Consider the following 22,642-nt stretch of genomic DNA (forward strand, 5'->3'; position numbering starts at 1 on the left):
GCAAATTACATTGCTAAAAACTATGATAAGTTCTACAAGAGAACAGTATAGGGTGCAATGAAAGCATAAATAGGAGAAAGTCATCTAATTTGGGGGATTCCTGATGAAGTGAGTTCAGAAGGCTAAGTGGTGCCAGTCCCAAAGGAAGTTATGCGTTCTCCAGCCAGCGAGAGCCGCGTGTGAGGGAGCGGCCCTTAGGACTGCGCCTGGCCATCCTACCTGTATAATACACAGTCCTGGAATAACTGGGAAAATGAATACGCAAAGCCCTTGTGGTGGAGGACTTGAAATTAGACTAGTGTAGCTGGATGTGGAAAATGCAGGTGGGGTGGCAGCGAAGAGCTTGGAAAAGTAGGTAGAATCCAGGTCTTGTAGAGGCTTATGAGACATTTTAGGATTGGGGCCTTTATCTTAGGAGAGGAGCAAGCATTAAAGGGTTATAAGCAGGGAAGTGGCATCTTCTGTTACAGAGAATTAATTTTTTTTAAAGATTTTATTTATCTATTATTTGGCAGAGAAAGAGTGCACACAAGCAGGGGGGAGCGAGCAGAGGGAAAGAGAGAGGGAGAAGCGGACTCCCCCCTGAGCAGGGAGCCCCATGTGGGGCTCAGTCCCAGGACCCCGGGATCATGACCTGAGCCTAAGGCAGATGCTTAACTGACTAAGCCACCCAGGCGCCCCTGTTACAGAGAATTATTGTTACAGAGAATTATTGCAGGAGGGGAGGGCAAGAGAGTAGAAGCGAATTGATACAGAGATTCTTGCCTTGGTGAAGGTGTGAGGTCATGGTGACTGACTAGTATTTTAGCAGTGGATTTGGAGAGAAGTCCAAGGTTCAAGAGATATTTTGGAGGTAAAACTGCCTAGACTTGGGGTGGATTGGATTACAGGGTGGGGAGGAGGAGAGAGAAGGTGTCATCCCATGTGTCCCGTGCCATCTTCGTAATAACAGTATGTGTTGATGACCCACCCTTCACAGCTTTTGGTGCTCTCCATCTCCACTAACACCCCCTGGTCCCACCTGGACTTTGCCATTGCGCTGAACTACTTCCCTGCTCCACTGTAAGGGAAGCACAAAGCCCGGCACTGCCAGCCCCTTCACACCCACATTTCTAAGCCTGCTAAGGAGAACCATGTACTTGAGGAAGTTACTGAACCTCTCTGAAGAAAGGCACATAGGATAAAGGATGATAATAACATACTTCATGGGATTATTGAAAGGTTTGAACCACCATGTTTTCAAAGCCCCTAATATGTGCCTGGCATGTAGAGAAGTGCAGTGAGATAGAAATTACTTTTCTGGGGTGCCTGGGTGTCTCAGTTGGTTAAGCATCTGCCTTTGGCTCAGGTCATGACCTCAGGGTCCTGGAATCAAGCTCCGCATCAGGCTCCTTGCTCAGCAGGGAGCCTGCTTCTCCCTCTGCCTGCCACTCCCCCCTGTTCGTGCTCTCTCTCTCTGACAAATAAATAAATCTTAAAAAAAAAGAAAGAAAGAAAAGAAATTACCTTTCCTTTTTTGTGTGCTGATTTTTGCATCTTCTATTTCTGTGAATCCCACTAACTTTGTCTGATTTGCTACTACAATAAATGAGTATGTTTATTATTTTTTTAAGCAAGCCCTATGCCCAAGAGGGGATGAATTTATGATCCCAAGATCAAGAGTTGCATGCTCTACCAACGAAGCCAGCCATGCACCCCAAAATTAGTATGTTTTTAATATAGTACTTATTTTACCAGCTTTTTGTACAGAGGTTAACCCCATCATACAACTTATTAAAGATACGTACTTATTGTCAATTCAGCAGTAAATGGTATTCTGAGGCCAGATTCCAAATGTGTGTGTGTGGGGGGGGGGGGTTCTCCATACCACCAACAAGCAATTCTCAGGACACCAGCTGGGGGCTCTGCCAGTGAACTCAATTCTAGCACTATCTGCTCTAGATAACATCAGATTCCACAAGTTAAAGGTTCAGTCCTACAAGACTGTCGTCCCCCTCCCCAAACCCCAGTGCAGGTATCAGTCGTAAGCCCAGGTGGTTACCTGTACTTGTGACAGACTGGCTATAAACCAGAAGTTCCCAAGACCCCTTCCTTGGATTCAGTTAATTTGCTAGAGCAGCTCACAGAACTCAGAGAAACATTTTACTTACTAGATGACTGGTGTATTATAAAAGGATATAACTCAGGAACAGCCAGACAGAAGAGCTACCCTGGGCCAGGCAGGGGAGACGGCACAGAGCTTCTATGCTCTCTCCAGGCGCTCCACTCTGCCCAAATCTCCATGTGTTCAGCAACTTAGAGCCTCTCTAAACCCCATCCTTTTGAGTTTTTATGAAGGCTTCATTACATACGCGTGATTGATTAAATCATTGGCTACTGGAGATCACCTCAACTTCTGGCCCCTCACATGTCCCCAGAGGTCAGGGATTAGACTGCAAGTTCTGAAACTGCAAGTTCAACCATGTAAAATCACCTGGTTGGATCCACTGGCAACTGGTCCCCATCCTTAGGTACTTTGCCCGAGTTGCCTCATTAACATAACAAAAGACACCTTTATTGCTCTCCTCAATAAACGAAATTCCAAGGGTTTTAGGAGTTTTGTGTCAAACCCAGGGAAAACCAAATCTATATTTCTTATTATAATTCACAATATCACAGGCAGTCCCTCTGTTTGTAGGACAGAGAGGGTACCCCTTTCCTAAAATGTAGCAACTATTAAAAAAGAAAGGTAAATGCTCACCATGCCACTGACTTCAACTTTGTATATTAAAGATTTAATAAAATGAAGAAGATCCAACTACCAATATCTCAAGCCTATTAATTTCACACATAGACATAAAATATGTAGGAAAGCGGAAACAATATATGAACTATAGAGATAAGTGTCCATAATTCTTCAGGGAAAAAAGTAGGCAAGCATACTTAAACTGTTGTACCCTACACAACATATCTTAAAGGAATGACCTGCTGTTTCTGGGTTTAGACTTTGTAATTATTGACAAATCATATAAAGGATCACAATCATCCTTTTGCCATGTGGTAGAATACACAGATTCACTGTTTTTCACCAATAACATGTAAATTAATATTACTAGGTTGTTTTTATTAACTGTACAAACATTTCCTTGTACAAATCTAGAATGTTTCCTTATATTTTTAAGATTATTTTTTGCAGAGAATATGTGATTTTGTTTCTTTGTCTTATAAACCCTACATTTTTATTTGTTACAAAAATTACAGCCTTGGTTAGAATAATGTTGTAAAATATGTATTCTCTTATAAGGGTGGTAAAATTTAAAGGGAAAGTACAAACCACTATGTGCAAAACTACATAAAGGAAACCAAAATTTAGGGTTTGGGGTTTAGTTCCTTAATTTTAGCAAATTTTCCTTTTAGATATAGCTATTGACTAATATACTTAAATTAAAACTATTTTTAAACCAATACAATAGTAAAATGTGTCATGCTTTTACATATACTCCCAAAAGCTTTAAACACACACACAGAGTTCAGCTTTTATTGTCTTTCCCATAACATGCCTTTCATCCCCTCCCACTATAGGTGGTGGTTGTTCCAACTTAGCGTATAAAAAATTTGTGATTACATACCCTCATACATTTATTTATGCAGGATGAGTCATGGAGCAGCTGCCAAAGAGAGCACCCCAATTTAAGTCTTCCAGAATCTCTGGGAAGATGTGTTGAGGAAATGACATAGATAGTACAATTTCACTCATTTCTTAGGTAAGAGTAAGCCCTTTGGTGTAGAAGCTGTTCATAAAGGTATCCTGATTTTTCTTGTCCTTATTTTTCTAGGCCCCAGGGTTTTTTGGACTTCATATATTCACTCATCTGCTCAATAAATATTTATGAAGAACTTGCTCTTTGTAGGGTGCTGTACTGGGCTCACAGCAGTGAAAAATCCCATTGTCTTGCTTTCAGAAGTTTGCAGGCTGCAGTGTGACGTAGGAAACCAGCTAGAAAACCAGCAGGATAGAGCATAACAGGTTGCTGTAAAGCAGTTGCACAGGGTGCAAGGATAGTGTTGGGTTACCCAATGGGCTGGTGGGATGACCAAAGAAGAATCTCCGTGTCCTGGAGGAAGCCGGTACTTAACTCATGAGGAGAGCTAGCCAGGCTAGGGAAGGAAGAGTGACAGAGGGAAAAACAAGGCAAACCTGAGAGAAAGCATAGCACATTTGGAGGAACTGAAAGTGCCCGGTGGTTCAGTATGCCTGGAGTGTGGAGTCTCAGGCAGGGAGTGGTGACAGGCAAGGCTCAAAACACATAAGACTTTACTAGCCAAGTTACGAAATGGTATGCTCTACTCTGAAGGTCTTGGGAACCACTGAAGTATTAGCACCTCCCTCCCTCCCCACTTGGTGAAATGACTCAATAAAGGAATAAGTCATTACAGTGAAGAAACTGATACCCATGCCTTAAGAAAGATAGTCAAGAATTGTATTTATAATCACACTTAAGGCAGAATAGCACCTTGGTTTGTATTCTTTACCAGTTCTGGGAAAGAAGTGGTTCTTACCCAGGGCGCCTGGGTGGCTCAGTTGGTTAAACGGCTGCCTTCGGCTCAGGTCATAATTCCAGGGTCCTGGGATCGAGCCCCGCATCGGGCTCCCTACTCGGCAGGGAGCCTGCTTCTCCCTTGCCCTCTGCCTGCCTCTCTGCCTACTTGTTCTCTCTCTGTATCTCTCTGCCAAATAAATAAACAAAATCTTTGGAAAAAAAAAAAAAAAAGAAGAAGTGGTTCTTACCCATGTAAAATATTCAACCACGAAGATCCTGCCTGGCCTTACAATGTTACATTATTTCTCTGAACACAACCTTGTGGTGAGCCACCTCAAACGTAGGAATGTACTATACAAAGAAATAAATCAACCAGGTTAAGGATGAGACTAACTTTGGGAAAATCCTTTTGGCAATAAAAATAGTATCACCTTATCTTTAAAAAGCAGATTTACAGCTTAAAAATATATTTTTTATATTATTTTATTTGAGCTTCATAATCATTGAGGTAACTGATGTTGATATTCCCATTTTACAGATGAAAAACTAAGGTTTATATAAATAAAGTATAGCTCAATATAACAGTATTTAGCAAGGAGCACAACTACTTATTATACTAATTATTATATAATTATACTTACTATATTAATACTACTTATTAGAGATTCAGTCCCTAGATATCTGACTTTAAATCCCATTCTTTTTTTTAAGATATTTATTTATTTATTTATTTGAGAGAGAGAGTGCTCATGGTCATGTGGGCACGTGAGAGGGGGGAGGGGTAGAGAGAGGGAGAGAGAGAATCTCAAGCAGACTCCCCACTGAGCATGGAACCTCATCTCATAACCCTGAGATTACAACCTGAAATCAAGAGTTGGAGGCTTAATCAACTGAGCCATCCAGGTCCTCCTAAATCCCTAAAAGAGATGGCTCATAAGCAGTAAAGAAAATTAAATTTAGGAATATACCAAAATCCTTGGTTAGATTTTTTTTGTTAAATTATTCATCACAAGAATTAAACACTCTACTTCCTCAAAGAGTAGAAGATAATGAATAATGTCCTTGGGACCCCAAATATAAAACAATATAATACCTGTTTGCTAATTTTTGTGTTTGTTTTGGTCTAAGGAAAAGAAATATTCTATTTAAAATATTCTTTTTTTTTTCAAAATTTTTTATTGTTATGTTAATCACCATATATTACATAATTTGTTTTGGTGTAGTGTTCCATGATTCATTGTTTGCTCATAACACCCAGTGCTCCATGCAGAATGTGCCCTCCTCAATACCCATCACCAGGCTAACCCATCCCCCCACTCTCCTCCCCTCCAGAAACCTCAGTTTGTTTTTCAGAGTCCATCATCTCTCCTGGTTCGTCTCCCCCTCTGACTTACTCCCCTTCATTCTTCCTCTCCTCTATCTTCTTCTTTTTCTTTTTTCTTAAAATATGTTGCGTTATTTGTTTCAGAAGTACAGATCTGTGATTCAACAGTCTTACACAATTCACAGTGCTCACCGTAGCACATAGGAAAATAATTTATTGACTTGAGATCATGGTAATTAAAAGAAGCACTACTAGAAAATTTATCTTTCATTACTAGTATAATATGTATAAAATTTGTGTTCTGAAGAATTGGCTATGGGATAAATACATGAAACAAAATCTTTTTTTCCCTTAAAGTTTCCTCACAAGAGAGTTACACATCCACACTGCAGTACTGCAAAGTTGAAAAATTCTGTTGAGAAACAAGTTGGAGAGTGTGGACCTACACGGTGGCAGGCATTTTAGGCTACAGGACTTAATTTTATTTACACACCTCATATTTTTAACTCTAGTGTAAGTTTTTTGAAGCAGGTACTACATCTTTTACATTATTTATATGAATCACAGAATTCCCCATGCATTGGATAGTCAAAAAAGCATGCTATACAACATTATTGTGTTGAAGAAAGATAAAATATTTGGAAGAGCATTCCCAGCTTTCAATAAGGCCAGTCACTGGACCCATCTTCCCCTTGACTCATTTCCCCTTGAGTCAGTGATCTGAAATTCGGGGAGCTCCAAGCATTGAACTGCATGAGTGGAAGTGAAGTACTCATGGAGAGAGAACTGAGCCCTTGTGTTCACTGCCTACACGGGAACCTACAGGACACTACTAAGTGGACACTCAGCTCTTCTGTATTAACTCAGTGAATGAACCAAAGATGTTCAAGAGAGAATTTAAATCGCAGACCCTCCTCATATCAAGAAGGCTGATTGGAATCTGAGTTTTTGTCAGGGTATACCCAATAGCTCTGCTGTGTCACACAGGATAGCCTTCACAATGCTGAGCCCTAGCGAACCTTACTAAACTGCCTTGTAATGCACAGTCATTGACACGAGTGATGTCAACTTTATTGACATTACTTTTATTATTATGTTAATGTTAATAAAAATGTTAATATTGTTGCTAAAATGCTGATGTTAATAAAAATGCTGAGACAACAGGCTAAACCAAGAAATCCCAGGCAAACCAGGATTGTCCCAGCAAACCAGGATCTGAGGTTACCCTAGCAGTTGCCCAGCTATAAATCCAGTCTTCAGCTCTTTTTCCAAAAAAGTGCTTACATATGAAAATGTGTCCTTACATAATTAACGGGTTGGAGAAAATAAACCCTCTCTAGAAACTGTAGTTTTAAGAAAGTTCGTATCCAAGATAAAGTGGTTATTTCTGAGATTTGGTGTGATTCTAAGATTTGGTGTAAATTTTGGAGGTTTTTTTGGCTTCTGTGTTTTTTTCTTTCTTTTTTTTCTCCTCTGCAATAAATATTAATGAACTAGGACTGCTTTATATTTTTGCCTTTTAAAATTAAAATATCCTTAGGTTTTTTTTTTTAGAGTTTTGTTAGTAAATCAAGTATTTCATGGAGCATTCCCAGAGAAATTTTAGTGTCCTTGTTTCTCTGATTAGAAAAATTACAACAGAGGGGCACCTGGGTGGCTCAGTCGGTTAAGCTTTTGACTTTTGATCTCCTCTCAGGTCTTTTTTTTTTTTTTAAGATTTTATTTATTTATTTGACAGAGAGAGACGCAGCGAGAGAAGGAACACAAGCAGGGGGAGTGGGAGAGGGAGAAGTGGGCTTCCCACTGAGCAGGGAGCCCGATGTGGGGCTCGATCCCGCATACTGGGATCATGACCTGAGCCAAAGGCAGATGCTTAACAACTGAGCCACCCAGGTGCCCCTCTCCCCTTAGGTCTTGATCTCAGGGTTGTGAATTCAAGCCCCGCACTGGGGTCCATGCTGGGCATGGAGCCTACTTTAAAAAAAATAAAATTACTAACAAAAAGATATTAAATGATTTGTCCCTACTAAGTAGCTCATTAATCAGCAGAAGAGAGTATTTGAAAATAGTAAAAGAAAAATTGACAATATATATTCTGGTTCTTAATATCTGGAATTATTACTGATTTCTGTTGAGATGCTATATTATCTTAAATATATGAATGCAAAGATTTCTAGAAGTGTGACATCTCAAAGAATTTTTATCTGCTGATGAGATATTGCAGAATTTGCCAATTTTGCCAATTATAATGAGAAACCTATTCCTGCCTCCTCAGGACATGATTTATACCTGCGTGTTTCAGTAAAGCCAAAACATAGGATATTGAGTTCCACATTTCTATAAAAGTCGACACAAACTATGTCATTATTTTGAAATTTACTCACCTGAGAATGTTTCTAAAACAAGGCCATTTAGATTATCTTTGATGTTTGATTAACCACGTTGTGATGAAGAATTTCTTAAAAGTTTACTAGGGTGTTTCCCCCCCCCCCTTAAAAGCAATATAACAGGAGACTCCAGAGCCCAGCAGCCTTTGAGGGGCCCACTCGCCACCCCCTGATGCCAGGGCTTCTGCCTGAGCCTCTCCCTGCAGCCACCAGGCAGCTTTTTAACCACCCTGGAACCCTTGCCCAAGCTGTGGACCAAATGGAAAAAAGGTTTTTGTAGAGAAAAAAAAAAAGGCAATATAAAAGATTTAGAAGCCCAGCAGTTATGTGCCTGGCTAACTGTCTGCTTTCAGCAACTTGTGGGACAAGAATAAGTCAGGAACACAAAAAGTGGGCATCTCCAGAAGGGACCTTGGTGTTGGGGAGGATGTTGACAGGAAGGCACACCCACATGAATCCATCACTGTAGAAAATATGAAGGATTCAACATCTGTTTAGTATCTTCACATGGAACACCTGATTCAGTTTGCAATTTAAAGGAATTGAACTCTGTGCTATTTAGTCTTTTGCTCTGAATAAGAATACTAATGAGTGAAGTAGGTGCAGTGGAAGGAAGAAAACACTCCCATCCGGTGTTAACACATAGTTATGGAACTAGCCGATCTCCTTTGAATCAAGTGATTCCCTCACCTCAGGGCACCTTTTTCTGGACAGCACTGTATATTATATATTTCAGTCTATTCTCTCTACTCTTGTTTTGTCATGGTGTTTTTGACAATGTGGACTACCTCATTCTTCTGGAACGGAATCTTCTTTGGGCTTCCCCTGGTATAGTTAGTTGTGGCTGAACCCCCTCTCTGACCTGCCCGACTGGTCACTTGTGCCGTGTTTACTCCAAGGGTTCCTCTTCCTGTTCATGTCCTCCAGCTGTATTTAATCCAGAGAACTCAGCCTGTTTCTCTTCGTCGTGTCTTCCTTAAAATAATCGTATATAATGTGGCTTCTGTTTTTACCACTGCACAGCCATTTCCACACTTAGCCTCTAACCTTCCCTTCTCTCCTGGTCTCCAGGCTAGTACTTAAAATAATCTGCCATGTTTTCACTTCTGCATGTATGATCTTTAATTTGGTTTCCACAGAGAAGTGATTCTTTCTCCTGTTTTTATTGGCACTTGGTCATCTAGTTTTCCCCTTTTCATCGGCATCAGCACTGTTCTTTGGTCGCTTACCGTTGTCCAAACAATTGAGCTTCATCCATGGAGTGGTTAACAGATCTCTGAATGCTAAAGTTTTAAGGCGTGGTTTTCAAAAAGGCATTTTAAAGAATGTTGACAGGAACAGTGTTTAAAAGTACTAGTAGAGTTAAGAATGGTTTTTGCATTTATAAATATTGGGGGGAAATAGAAAGGAGAGTAATATTTTGTGACATGTGAAAATTGTATGAAATTAAAATTTCAGGATAGTTCAACAAAGACCATTATGTTCTGCTAAGTCTAAAATGTTTACTATGTGACCCTTTCCAAAAATTTTGCTCACCCCTGGTTTAAAAGATTAGTGTCCAATGTGTTAAAACAACAAATTCAAAACTCTAGTTTGTCCTCAAGCTTTTAAAAAACAAGATGGTTGGGGCACCCGGGTGGCTCAGTCAGTTAAGTGTCTGCCTTGGGCTCAGGTCACGATCTCAGGGTCCTGGGATGGAGCCCCACGTCGGGCTCCCTGCTCCGTAGGGAGTCTGCTTCTCCCTCTCTCCGCTTATACTTTCTCTCTGTCTCTCTCAAATAAATAAATAAAATCTTTAAAAAAAAAAAAAACAAGATGGTTACACAGCCATGAAACCACAATAATTTCCATCACCCCCAAAATTCCCAGGCTCCCCTGTAGAACTTCTCTCCCTCCGCTCCCAGAACCAGGCAACCACTGGTCCGTTTTCTGTCTCTGTATATATGAATTTGTATGTTCTAGAATTTTGTGTCAATAGATTCATACAGTAAGTACTCTTTGTGTCTGGTGTTTTTTATCCAGCGTATTGATTTTGGGATTCACTGATGTTGTTATGTGTATCAGTAGCTGGTTCTTTTTGTTGTTATGTGCAGCAGTAGCTGGTTCTTTTTGTTGTTATGTGCAGCAGTAGCTGGTTCTTTTGGTTGTTATGGGTTTTTTTTCCAGCTTTATTGAGGTATAATTGACAGATAAAATTATAAGATATTTCAAATGTATATCGTGGTGATTTGATATAAGTATCCACATCAGCAGTGGGCCAGTTTGACTCATGGCCATAGTCTGCTGGACACCTTGTAAACTTTTTACTGTTAGACAAAACTAAAAGCAAACTTTTGAATAATCTTTTCTGCATGGAAAACCAACCAGAGAACATGAAGACAATTTAACCTGTTTGTTACTGTTGTTGTTACTACTATTATGAATATTACTTCAGTGTACAAACTTTGGGTATGTCCAGTGCCTGTGGCAGAGGTTTCCCAGAATAAACCAAAAATGGTTTCAAATTATATTTTTAAGAAATACTTAGAGGTATAACAAGATTTAAATAAATAATCATGATACAGTTTGGTACTTTTATAATTTTAATTAAAAAATATGTTTCACATTCGAAGCTTATTCCAACTCGATTCTCTTCACTGCTTATTAAAACCAGAAAAAATTATTCTCGGATTCCAACTTCTTCTATTTATTTAGTTCCATCTCACTACTATTATGACCACCTCCCGTCTTCTCTGTCCCTCAATCCTACCACCCAATTCAATTTATACTTCTGAAATTTTTCTAATGTAGGGACTCTCAAAGCAGGGGGTTGGTGGGATCAGGGATTTATGTTCTTATAACATTAAAAAAAACACACACACAACGTAATGTTCAGTTCCTTCTGTCTTGGCAGAAATAGTCTGGCTCCTGATAAGTAATATCATAACTGATTAGTGTTCCATGCTTTGAAACTTAATAGAAGCATGATGAAAAATGAGAGTGTCAGAGATGAACCTTCTTCTGTAGACCTCTACATAATGTTCAAGAGAAAAGGCTGAAGGAACAGGGATCATATCTGGAGATGAGATTGCTGATGCATGACCTAATAAGTGTCTTTTGTTTCATGAATATTTAGCATAAAGAAGACTGACCAAATGTTTCTTGTGTCCATAAGTGACATGCAGGGAAATATGTCCTTAAATTGCAGATAGAAGCTTCGTATGAAAAAAAAAATCTTCTCTATACTCTAGATATATGTGATAAAAACATAAAATTATCATTCCTACTGATTACAAAATTTAGAACAAACATCCTTCTAGGCCCAAACCTTGAAAGTAAAGGCCTGCTAACCGTTATTTTAGTCCTAGACATGTGTGAACTCAGCACACTAAGCCAACTGAAACTTTATTGACTAGTAGTTCTGAATAGTGTCCCTTAAAACAGTAAGAAATTTTAGAAGAACCTGACATACCCATGGTGAACACTGGGTAATTGCCTATCCTATCCAAATAATCTGTAAAAACATTCAGGTAATAATTGTTCGCATAGATTTCTAAGTATTTCAGTTATGCTGACTAACCAACAGCCATCAAGATAAACTCTCTCATTTCCTCTGTGGTATATTTAATACATACATTAGATTGTGGATTCTTTTTTTTTTTTTAAGGCTTATTTATTATTTATTTGAGAGAGCGAGAATGAGAGAGAGAGAGAGTACATGGTGTGGGGGGAGGGTCAGAGGGAGAAGCAGGCTTCCCGGGAGCAGGGAGCCCGATGCAGGGCTCGATCCCTGGACCCTGGGAACATGACCTGAGCCGAAGGCAGACGCTTAACCAACTGAGCCACCCAGGTGCCCCGGGATTGTAGATTCTTATTATAAGTAAGAACATCAACAAAAGTGACTGAAACTGAAAGCTAAGAAGAGTTAAATAAGAAGCAAAGAAACGATGAAATTCCTACCTATGTCACACCTGAAAAAATATACAAACGCACAAATACTGGATTTCTCTTTTCAGTTTTGTCATTGGCATGAAATCCATTGTCTTTGCGGCTAAGTCACTAGTGATACAAAACCGCAGTAGGTCAGCAGCCCAAGAGCATGCAAAGCCAGAAACAGAAGATCACGGAGACTTCTCAGGGTTGTCCGCCAAGGATCAAGTAAAAGCAGGAAGCTGTGAAACTCCTGAGAAGCAGCCACAAGAAGCAGCAGCAACACACAAACCAAGTCCCGCAGAGAAGCCGGAGACAGCCAGGAGGTCACGTTGGGGGGGGGGGGGGGAGCGGGCTCAGTGCCACACAAGCCTACCACCAGCGGCGCGCCACCCCGGAAAAGCAGAGACCAGCTCGGAGCAGATGCTTGGTTCTCCCATGAGACAGGCTTGGCAGTGAAACATGTGACATGGAAAGACCAAACCAAAACAAACTTTTATTGAGCAACTACAGGACCACCTAACTATGGTGAGAGAAACAGAGGGCTAGAAGTAACACATGCCTCAGACCCACTTCTGTCTCCAACCCCCATCCTACTCTCCCACTGCTGAAATTTAAAAACCACAACCTCTTATTTCACAAATATTTCTTAAGCTCCTTTTGTGTGCCAGGGCCATGCTACAAATTTTAAAATACAACGGTGAACTGGACATAGCCTCTTGCTTTCTAGGATGGTACAGCTTAATGGAAGATACTCTTTTTTTCATCCCAAATTTGTGATTTTTTTTTTTTTTTTTTCGAGTTGGAAAAGAAATGGCGCCTGGTGGCTCAGTTGGTTGGGCGACTGCCTTCGGCTCAGGTCATGATCCTGGAGTCGCGGGATCGAGTCCCACATCGGGCTCCCTGCTCGGCGGGGAGTCTGCTTCTCCCTCTGACCCTCTTCCCTCTCGTGCTCTCTATCTCTCATTCTCTCTCTCTCAAATAAATAAATAAAATCTTAAAAAAAAAAGAAATGAATTTTAATTGAAGACTTCATTTCTCTGTTTTCCTTATCCTGCATTGTTCTGTGCACTTTCTTAGACTCTCTAAAAGGTGGTTTTGTTTGGGCTGTTTGCATGATTCCACTATTTCTTAACTGTTTTTTAGAACAGAATTAACATTTATCTGGAGATTTTGAAATTGCACATTTTCCCTATGGCTCCAAAAATATTATCCCTATTATTTTAATATCTTTTTGTTTCAAAGTTTTAAAAATATGGAAAAGAAAAACAAATGGTCCACATGTCCCATCTTCCCATTATATAGAATTGATCATTATTTAATATACTGACAAATTTGCTTGTAGTTTAAAAAAAAATCACTACTTGGAAAAAAGGATAAATATTTATTACAAAGGGGCGCCTGGGTGGCTCAGTTGGTTAAGCGACTGCCTTCGGCTCAGGTCATGATCCTGGAGTCCCAGGATCGAGTCCCACATCGGGCTTCCTGCTCAGCAGGGAGTCTGCTTCTCCCTCTGACCCTCTTCCCTCTGGTGTTTTCTATCTCTCATTCTCTCTCTCTCTCAAATAAATAAATAAAATCTTTAAAAAAAATATTTATTACAAAGAATTGAAAAAAGAATAAAAATATAAAGACTAAAAACTTTTTTTTGAAGTAATCTCAACACCAAACATGGGGCTCAAATTCATGACCCCAATTTCAAGAGTCATATGTTCTATTGACTGTGCCACCCAGGCACTCCAAGGTTAAAAACTTTTAAAATCACTTCAAACTTCACCCATAAATAATCCTAATTAACATTAGGTGACTGTAATGGAAACAATGATGGGCAGGAATTTTCCAAATTCGATAGCAAAAACCACAGATCCAAAAAGCTTAGAGAACCCTCATCAAAGAAAATTATACCTACGTATATCATAGTCAGACTCTTGAAAATCTAAATAGGAAATCATGGGGGCACCTTGAGGAAGTGAATGGAACACTGCATACAAGAAAATAAGATAAAAACACTATTCTCATTAGAAAGTTTGGAAACCAGAAGACAATATAATGATATCTTGGGGCTCCTGGCAGGCTCAGTCAGAAGAGCATTGACTCTTGATCTCTGTGTTGTGAGTTCAAGCTGTGTGTGTGTAGAGATTACTTAAAAATAAAATCTTAAAAAAAAAAAAGAAAAAGAAAATGTAATATCTTTAAAGTCCCCAGACAAACAACAAACAAACAGAAAACCTGCTCTAGAATTCTGTATCTGGTGAAAATATCTTTCTAAAATGAAGACTGAATAAAGACATTTTCAGGCAGATGAAAACTTGAAAGAATTTATTTCTTTTTTTTTTTAATTTTTTATTGTTATGTTAATCACCATATATTACATCATTAGTTTTTGATGCAGTGTTCCATGATTCATTGTTTGTTCATAACACCCAGTGCTCCATGCAGAACGTGCCCTCCTCAATACCCATCACCAGGCTAACCCATCCCCCTACCCCCCTCCCCTCTAGAACCCTCAGTTTGTTTTTCAGAGTCCATCATCTCTCATGGTTCGTCTCCCCCTCTGACATACTCCCCTTTTCTTCCTCTCCTGTTATCTTCTTCTTTTTCTTTTTTCTTAAAATATGTTGCATTATTTGTTTCAGAAGTACAGATCTATGATTCAACAGTCTTGCACAATTCACAGCGCTCACCGTAGCACATACCCTCCCCAATGTCTATCACCCAACCACCCCATCCCTCCCACCCCCAACCACTCCAGTAACACTCAGTTTGTTTCCTGAGATTAAGAATTCCTCATATCAGTGAGGTCATGTGATACATGTCTTTCTCTGATTGACTTATTTCACTCAGCATAACACCCTCCAGTTCCATCCACGTCATTGCAAATGGCAAGATCTCATTCCTTTTGATGGCTGCATAATATTCCATTGTGTATATATACCACATCTTCTTTATCCATTCATCTGTCGATGGACATCTTGGCTCTTTCCACAGTTTGGCTATTGTGGACATTGCTGCTATAAACATTGGGGTACACGTACCCCTTCGGGTCCCTACATTTGTATCTTTGGGGTAAATACCCAGTAGTGCAATTGCTGGATTGTATGGTAGCTCTATCTTCAACTGTTTGAGGAACCTCCATACTGTTTTCCAGAGTGGTTGCACCAGCTTGCATTCCCACCAACAGTGTAGGAGGGTTCCCCTTTCTCCGCATCCCCCCAGCATCTGTCGTTCCCTGACTTGTTAATTTTAGCCATTCTGACGGGTGTGAGGTGGTATCTCATTGAGGTTTTGATTTGGATTTCCCTGATGCCAAGCGATGTTGAGCACTTTTTCATGTGTCTGTTGCCATTTTGATGTCTTCTTTGGAAAAATGTCTGGTCATGTCTTCTGCCCATTTCTTGATTGGATCATTTGTTTTTTGGGTGTTGAGTTTGATAAGTTCTTTATAGATTTTGGATACTAGCCCTTTATCTGATATGTCATTTGCAAATATTTTCTCCCATTCTGTCGGTTGTCTTTTGGTTTTGTGGACTGTTTCTTTTGCTGTGCAAAAGCTTTTTATCTTGATGAAATCCCAATACTAACAAAACTGAACTACAAGAAATGCTAAAAAGAAGTTCTGCAGGCTGAAGGGAAAAGGAAGTGATATAAGAAAAATCCACTTCCATAGAAAGGAATCAAGAACACCAGAAAGAGCAAATAAGGCATTAAATACAAAGGATCATTTTAAAAATCATTCCTATTATATACATAGCTATATAATTAAGTCTCTTTAAATACCATTGGCTGTTTAAAAATAAAAGTAACATCAAGTGAACATCATTCTAGACACCTTTCTAGGCAAACTAAATATTGGATATCTAGTTATAAATACATTTTAAATATGTGACCATATTAGAGTTGCTATAATGTACAAAACCTAATTTCAATTTACTTGAATTTGTCACAAGAAAAATTAAAATGGAAGAGGAATAATTGTTAAATTGCAAAAAATTATTCTACACCACAAAAGATATTCTGGGGGCACCTGACTGGCTCAGTTGGAAGAGCATGTGACTCTTAATCTAGGGTTTGTGAGTTCAAGCCCCACGTTGGGCATAGAGCATATTTAAAAAAAAAAGAAAAGAAAATATGAACACACTAAAGGATTAGAATCACTGTTTTTTATTACCTAAGTATTTCAATTTTATAGTATTGATTGACTATCTGCTATAAAAAATGATAGAACCATCAACACTCAGATCTCCCATCTCCTCTCTCTCAAACTTAGGAATTTTTTTAGTTAATATTATGCTTTTTAAGTTGTCTAGATTTAACTTTCATTTGACCCTCTGTAATTCTCATAATTTTTTTCAATAATGGTTTTATATCTAAATGTATAGATACAGGTTTTTTTACATGATTCTTTTGCCACCTTTGTATTGAATTCTGTTTTTTCCTCGGTATGGGCAATTCATCTCTTTATTGGTCATATTTTATTGTCATATAGCTTGGGTTTCCCCCACCCAAGAAGATACATGGATGCTGCATTGCCTGAATTTTTTTTTTTTTATGTTTGGTGATGTCAAATGCTATATTGGCTGGGTATAATATTCTTGGACCATTTTTTCCCTCAGAACTTAATAGATATTATTCCATTGTCTTTTAACACTAGTAGTCAATGTAAAGAAGTCTGAAGCTAGACTAAAATTTACCACTTATTGAGAGATTGGCTTTTTTTTCTACTTGAATATTCTAAAGTTTAAAACTTAGTAAGGCTACAATTTGGTATTAAGGAATCTATACCAGAATTTCCCTGGTACATGGTATTATACTTTCAAGCTGCAGATTCAGTTGTGTTTTTTTTTATTTTTCAGGAAACTGTTCTTATTATTAACAATATGGTTTTTTATTCATCTTCAGTTACATTCATTGGATTCCTTATTTCAAGGATAGCAATGAACAATTCTTGAGTTTTTTTTACCTGTCAGCTTCTTTAATTTCTTTAATCTCTGTCTTTTTCATCTTAATTCACTGGAATTTTATATTAGCAAAATCTCTTTTATTTTCAAGTTCTCTGAATCATGATATACCTCATCCATAGTTACTTCCAGCTACTGACAGCACAGTGGTTCAACTTTTGTGCCATACAGTGAGATGTGTAGGGGTCTGTAAGACCAATTCCTCATTGCCTATAGGACTCTAGCTTTTTATCCCTCAAATGTTTAAGTGCTGGCCCCACTATACACTTTACATCACAGTATCTAGACTGATTTAATTCCTTGTGTTTTAATGGCAGGCTAGGCATTATCACCTGAATACTTTTATCATGTATGATTGGCCAAAACTCTTTGCCGAAACTGAAATAAATATTAGATACAGAAGTCATGCAGAGTCAGTATGTCAGATTGCTCAACACATTTAGCTCAGGATTGCTGAGAGCTCTTGTTGGGTGGGTCTGCTAATGCTCACTGGTGGGGGATGCAGTGTGAAGTCTGTCACACGAGCTTCAATTCGCTGTGAGTGCAGGATAGCGTTCAGAACGTGGGAAAGATGTTTCACTTTAATTAGAGACAAATTTAAAATTAAAGGAATGGGCCTCGGCAGCTGTTAAATGGGTTCATTGAATGCATTTAATATGTTAACCACTTTTTTTGTAACCTGAAAGAATTATGGGATGGGAGAAGCAGAGCAAAGAGGATTGCTTACTATAACAGCTTGTGTGCAGTTATAGTTTGAATACCTGGATTCTGCCCTCTTCTGAGATCTTTTTTACAAGTCCTGCAAAGGCTAACTGCTCCTGTTTGAGGGCTGTATCATGGTCCTCAGAGGGAGACACTCTCAGAGCATAGATGAGTTTTCCAAATCAGTGTGAAGCCCCAAGACTTCACTTCCTTCAGGGGCAGGCTGCTTAATCAACTTCCGGTTTTACCTAGTTCTCCTCTGTCAAATCTGTCTAATGGCAGTGTTGATTCTTTCCCACCCCACATGAAACTGATAGAAATTATTGAGGGGTGCCTGGGTGGCTCAGTCTATCAAGAGACGGACCAGTGATTTCCGCTCAGGTCAGAACCTCAGGGTCCTGAGATCAAGCCCCGCCTCCACTGGAGCTCCCCAAGGAGTCTGCTTGAGATTCTTCCCCTTTGCTCCTCCTCCAGCTCACATGCGTGCACGCGCACTCTCTCTGTAGTAAAGAAATAAATCTTAAAAAAAAAAAAAATTAGATAAGCAGCCAAAATCTCCTATACTTATTTTGCTCTTTGATGATGTTAAGGGCATCTATTAACTCCTTTAGACATTATGATCTCATTTGTATCTCACTGATGTTTGCCAATAAGTTTAAATTCCTGAATCAAAAAATTAAAAATTGGCCATGGTGGGTATGGTTCATCCAGTTATAATCTAACTAAAGACTTTGAAAGCATTTTTCATCTTTGTAGTAGAAGATCCAACAAAATAATCAAAACAGCAGTGCACAGAAAGAATTTCCTTCAGTCAGCCTTCCCTAAGTAAAGAATAGGAACAACAGGTGGATTATATAGGTCCTGCCTCTAAAAGAGTTAACCCATTATTTTATAAGAGATTGTTGTCTTTGTGAGCAGCTTGAGAGTAGGAATCAGATGTTTTCTCTTTGCATTTCGGTGCCTGGCCATGCACAGAGTGGGTGGTCAGCATATTGGATTGAACACTTGAGATTCCAGATTCTCTCTTAAATTATTTCACAGACCAGCATACAAGGGAGAGCCTGATATTTAACATGCAGTGTTTGGAAAAGGAACTTGTTTTTACTCTGAGATCAGAAATCTCCACAGCTCAGTACTTTGGATAATGAGGGTCCCTTTTCTATATTTGCCCAGCCTGGGCTGGACTCAAGCAAATGTCACATTATCTGCATTTAAACATTCTTTTCTTTCCATTTTAACAGTGTTTATGTTTCCTGGGGTACATCTGAAAGATTCCAAGTATCTACTGTATATGTAAATATTCTTTTAAGAAAAAAAAACCCACATGTAGTTTTCACATGCAAGTTATTTTCAGCAGGCAGTTCCTTTCCTGCAGCACAAAAGGCTAGATATAAAAACAAACAAGAGAGAATGTGCTGTTTTAACAAATGGGTCCTTAGAGATGAATTTTAAGGCACGGTTTTGTTTCCTGATCTAGCTTTTACCCTATCACTTTGTAACACTTAGAGAAATCCTGAAATAAATCCGTGACATTCTCACAGTTTTAAGGCTGACAGTTTAATTTTTTTCCTGTTTTGTCTATTGCTGTGGCCAATGTAATTAGGTCATACGCATGTGAAAAATTACTTGTACAAGAAAAATTTTGGATGTGTATGTGTGTTTTCAGGAAGATTTGTTTCTGCTAATGTTCACATCATCCTTTGCATGTGAAACTAATTCACTTACCCTACATAATTTAAAATATTAATGTTGAGTAAAAAACAAAACACCCTAATTCAAAAGGAAACAAATGTTTCTATTGTTTTATATTGTGGTTAGAGTAATTATATTTAGCAATATTTTTAGCAGAAAAACCACTGATTTTAAAACATATTTGTTAGTTATATAGATTGGATGCCAACTCTGGAAGGGCTCATTCTAACAGAAAGGGAAGAAAGACCTAATTTATGGCAGTATTCTAGAAATGGCAACGGAGCTCACATACTAGCATGCCCATCTTGCAGACTGTTCTTAAATTTCATTTTACCTTAAAAATCTGTTGTAATTCTTATGCCTTGAATATTTTCTAGTAGGTTTTTTGCTATTTATACCAGCAGATAAAAGTTTCAAGTCCACGAGCATATTATTTGCTTTATTGCTTCCATACTCCTAGAAATGTCACGAACCGTGGGAGAATGCAAACGTCACCAAATGAAGATAGTTATTTGTGTCTTATGAAAAATGTTAACATTAACTCCTTTTCTTCTTTAATAAGCTGAATGTCTTGCTTTCATTTTTGTGGATTCGTTTAAGAATTTTAATAACTAAGGAGATTCTTACTTGCTTCCAAAACTTAAACACCAGGATTAATAGACACAAAAGCCACAATTTAACATATTTTATTGGCTGAGTATAAAGGTCAAAATTACCAAGCATTATAGAAGCACCATTAGAAGTATACAGTAGAACCCTTGTAGAAATCATGAACGACAGCCAGTGTAGGCAATGTCTGGAACACAAATACAAAATTCGAGTTGCTTTCTGTGACCGAAGCAGAGCAATTGTCAAGAGTTGGACTGGGTTGCGAAAGAATTTAAAGGGCCAGCAGATCTTTTAAGAACTTACAAGACAGCTTTGTTGTCTCCTGTAACATTCACTGAGAAGCAAGGCACGCTAAATATTAAGCAATCCACAGAATTCCCCCGAGTCCCTACCCAGTGATTGTGTTTTCAAATGAAATAGTGAGCCAGATAAACAAAATCGGAAGGCTCAATTAGGGCTGCCCTTCTGGGAGTCCACAAGGTGGGTGGACCATTTAGTACCTCACTTAACCATTTTGCTACGAAATGAGAGTAAGTGAGATCAATGGGAAAAGAGTAGTTTTTTGGAAGGCAAGACGTTTGCTTTCTAAAAAGTACACGGCTAATCAGATATACTTCTGAAGTTCTGTTTCATGGATTAGTGGGGCTAGATTTCAGAGTCACTTGGGTTTTAATCAAGAAAAAAATGATTTTTTAGTGAGAGGGCAGTTTTCCCAAATAACGTTGAATAACTTTTTTTGTGACATTCAGAAATTAACGGTGGCCTCTTGCTAGACTTGTAACGTGTTCTGTATTTCCCTGCTTCAGGTAGAATTTAGAGACAGCTTGTAGAAAATCGGCTGTGCTTACAACCACGTTTATTTTTCAGCTGCGGTAGCCAGACTTCCTTTAACAAGCTAGTGTTATTTTCTTTTGCAGGGACTTTATGTTTTTGTGGTTTATTTCGTTCTACACAACCAGACGTGTTGCCCTATGAAGGCCAGCTACACAGTGGAAATGAATGGACACCCAGGACCCAGCACAGCCTTCTTCACACCAGGGAGTGGCATGCCTTCTGCTGGAGGGGAAATCAGCAAGTCCACGCAGAATCTTATCAGTGCTATGGAGGAGGTGCCTGCCCTTGCCCTTGCCCTTGCTCTTGCACTTGCTCAAGCTCTTCCCCCCCCTCCCCTGCCCTCTCCCTCCTTCCCCACCCCCCTCAAGAAAAAGTGAAAGTTAAAAGGTACCATGTGACTTTTAAATCCCTTTCCTACCAACAGCCTCTGATCTGTGGTATTTGATTGGCTTACTGTGGTATCCTGCCTGTTATCTAATTCCTTTTCTTCCCTGTGCTGTGAGCTGTACTAACCAGAAGTTTGTACTGGGAAGTCAGTGCATAATTTGTCACCGCTTTCTTCAGAATCATCCGAATTTAACATGGCAGTGACTGAATTTGCTTCAGAAATGGTTTTTTTTAATACTGTGCTCTTCCTAAAAATACTTCCTCAGCTCTCTTTCTTCACCCATCCCAATTCATTACTTCAATCCCAACAAACACTCAGTGAAAAGAAAATACGCTAAAACTCTTTTTAATTTAAATACCCGAAAATATTTTAGGACGGAAGCTTGGAAGAGGGCTTCAGCAGCACTACTAGAAAATCTATCTAGGATGTCCTCTGTGAGATCCACCTCCCATTCCCCGTCGTTTCGCTTTCCTGTGTCTAAATCACAGTGCCACCAACCTGTCGGTAATGCTACCCATAGTATTGGGACCATGGCTTAGATTTTTTAAAACTACCTGAAAACATTTGTCCAGGAAGAGATGGTATGCAGGTCCCTGACCAGTTCTGTACTGCCTGAGGTGTGCTTGCTTACCATTCCTTACATAGCTCCTATTGCCCTCTCTGTATTAAAGAGCCAAGGGGAGGAGTGCCAGGGTGGCTCAGTGGGTTAAGCTTCTGACTCTTGATTTCCACTCAGGTCATGATCTCAGGGTTGTGAGATCTGGCCCTGCATAGGGCTCCCTGCTGAGCATGGAGCCTGCTTAAGATTCTTTCTCTCCCTCTGCCCCTTCCCCCACCCTCCAAAAAAATAAGAAATAAAAAAAATAAAGAGCCAAGGGGAACAGCATTTGTGTTTGCATCTTGAAAAATGTCAGGAAATCAAAGTGCATCTGTCTAAAAAGGTAATGGTTTATAGATAGTTAAATAGGTAAATAGGTAGGTAGAGAGATAATCTTATCTGCTCAGTGATTTTTTTTTGTCCCCCATGTTAATGTAGAAAGGAATTTTATTCATGTCAGGTTAAAATTAAGGTTAAGTAGGTGATCACAAGTCAAGTACAACATTTAAGAATTTTAAGAATTTTAGTATCCCTAAATGTTTTAAAAATCTAATACCATTTCTGTATCCCCAAAGTTCTTAAAACAGAATTACTTTCACATCATCGTTGATACCGATAGAAATGGTTAGTTTTAGAACTAGCAATTCAGGAGTGAATCTTAAAAAAATTTTTCTGTCTTTTTGATTGTTTACCCAATCTAGCATTTGTCTAGATCTGAGCT

At 39.0% G+C, this 22,642-nt stretch overlaps 1 protein-coding gene across 2 annotated transcripts in view; it reads left to right on the forward strand.

Annotated features, from left to right (window-relative positions):
- Nucleotides 1-22,642, forward strand: part of ADGRV1 (adhesion G protein-coupled receptor V1) — a 536,135-nt gene that overhangs the window by 500,599 nt on the left and 12,894 nt on the right. For both annotated transcript variants that reach the window (XM_027605560.2, XM_027605561.2), the window contains one exon: nucleotides 21,019-21,210. In XM_027605560.2, the coding sequence (XP_027461361.1) occupies nucleotides 21,019-21,210 (192 nt within the window). The remainder of the gene's footprint in view (nucleotides 1-21,018; nucleotides 21,211-22,642) is intronic.

Source organism: Zalophus californianus, chromosome 5 (genome assembly GCF_009762305.2).
Source record: "Zalophus californianus isolate mZalCal1 chromosome 5, mZalCal1.pri.v2, whole genome shotgun sequence".
In the NCBI taxonomy this organism is placed as follows: Eukaryota; Metazoa; Chordata; class Mammalia; order Carnivora; family Otariidae; genus Zalophus; species Zalophus californianus.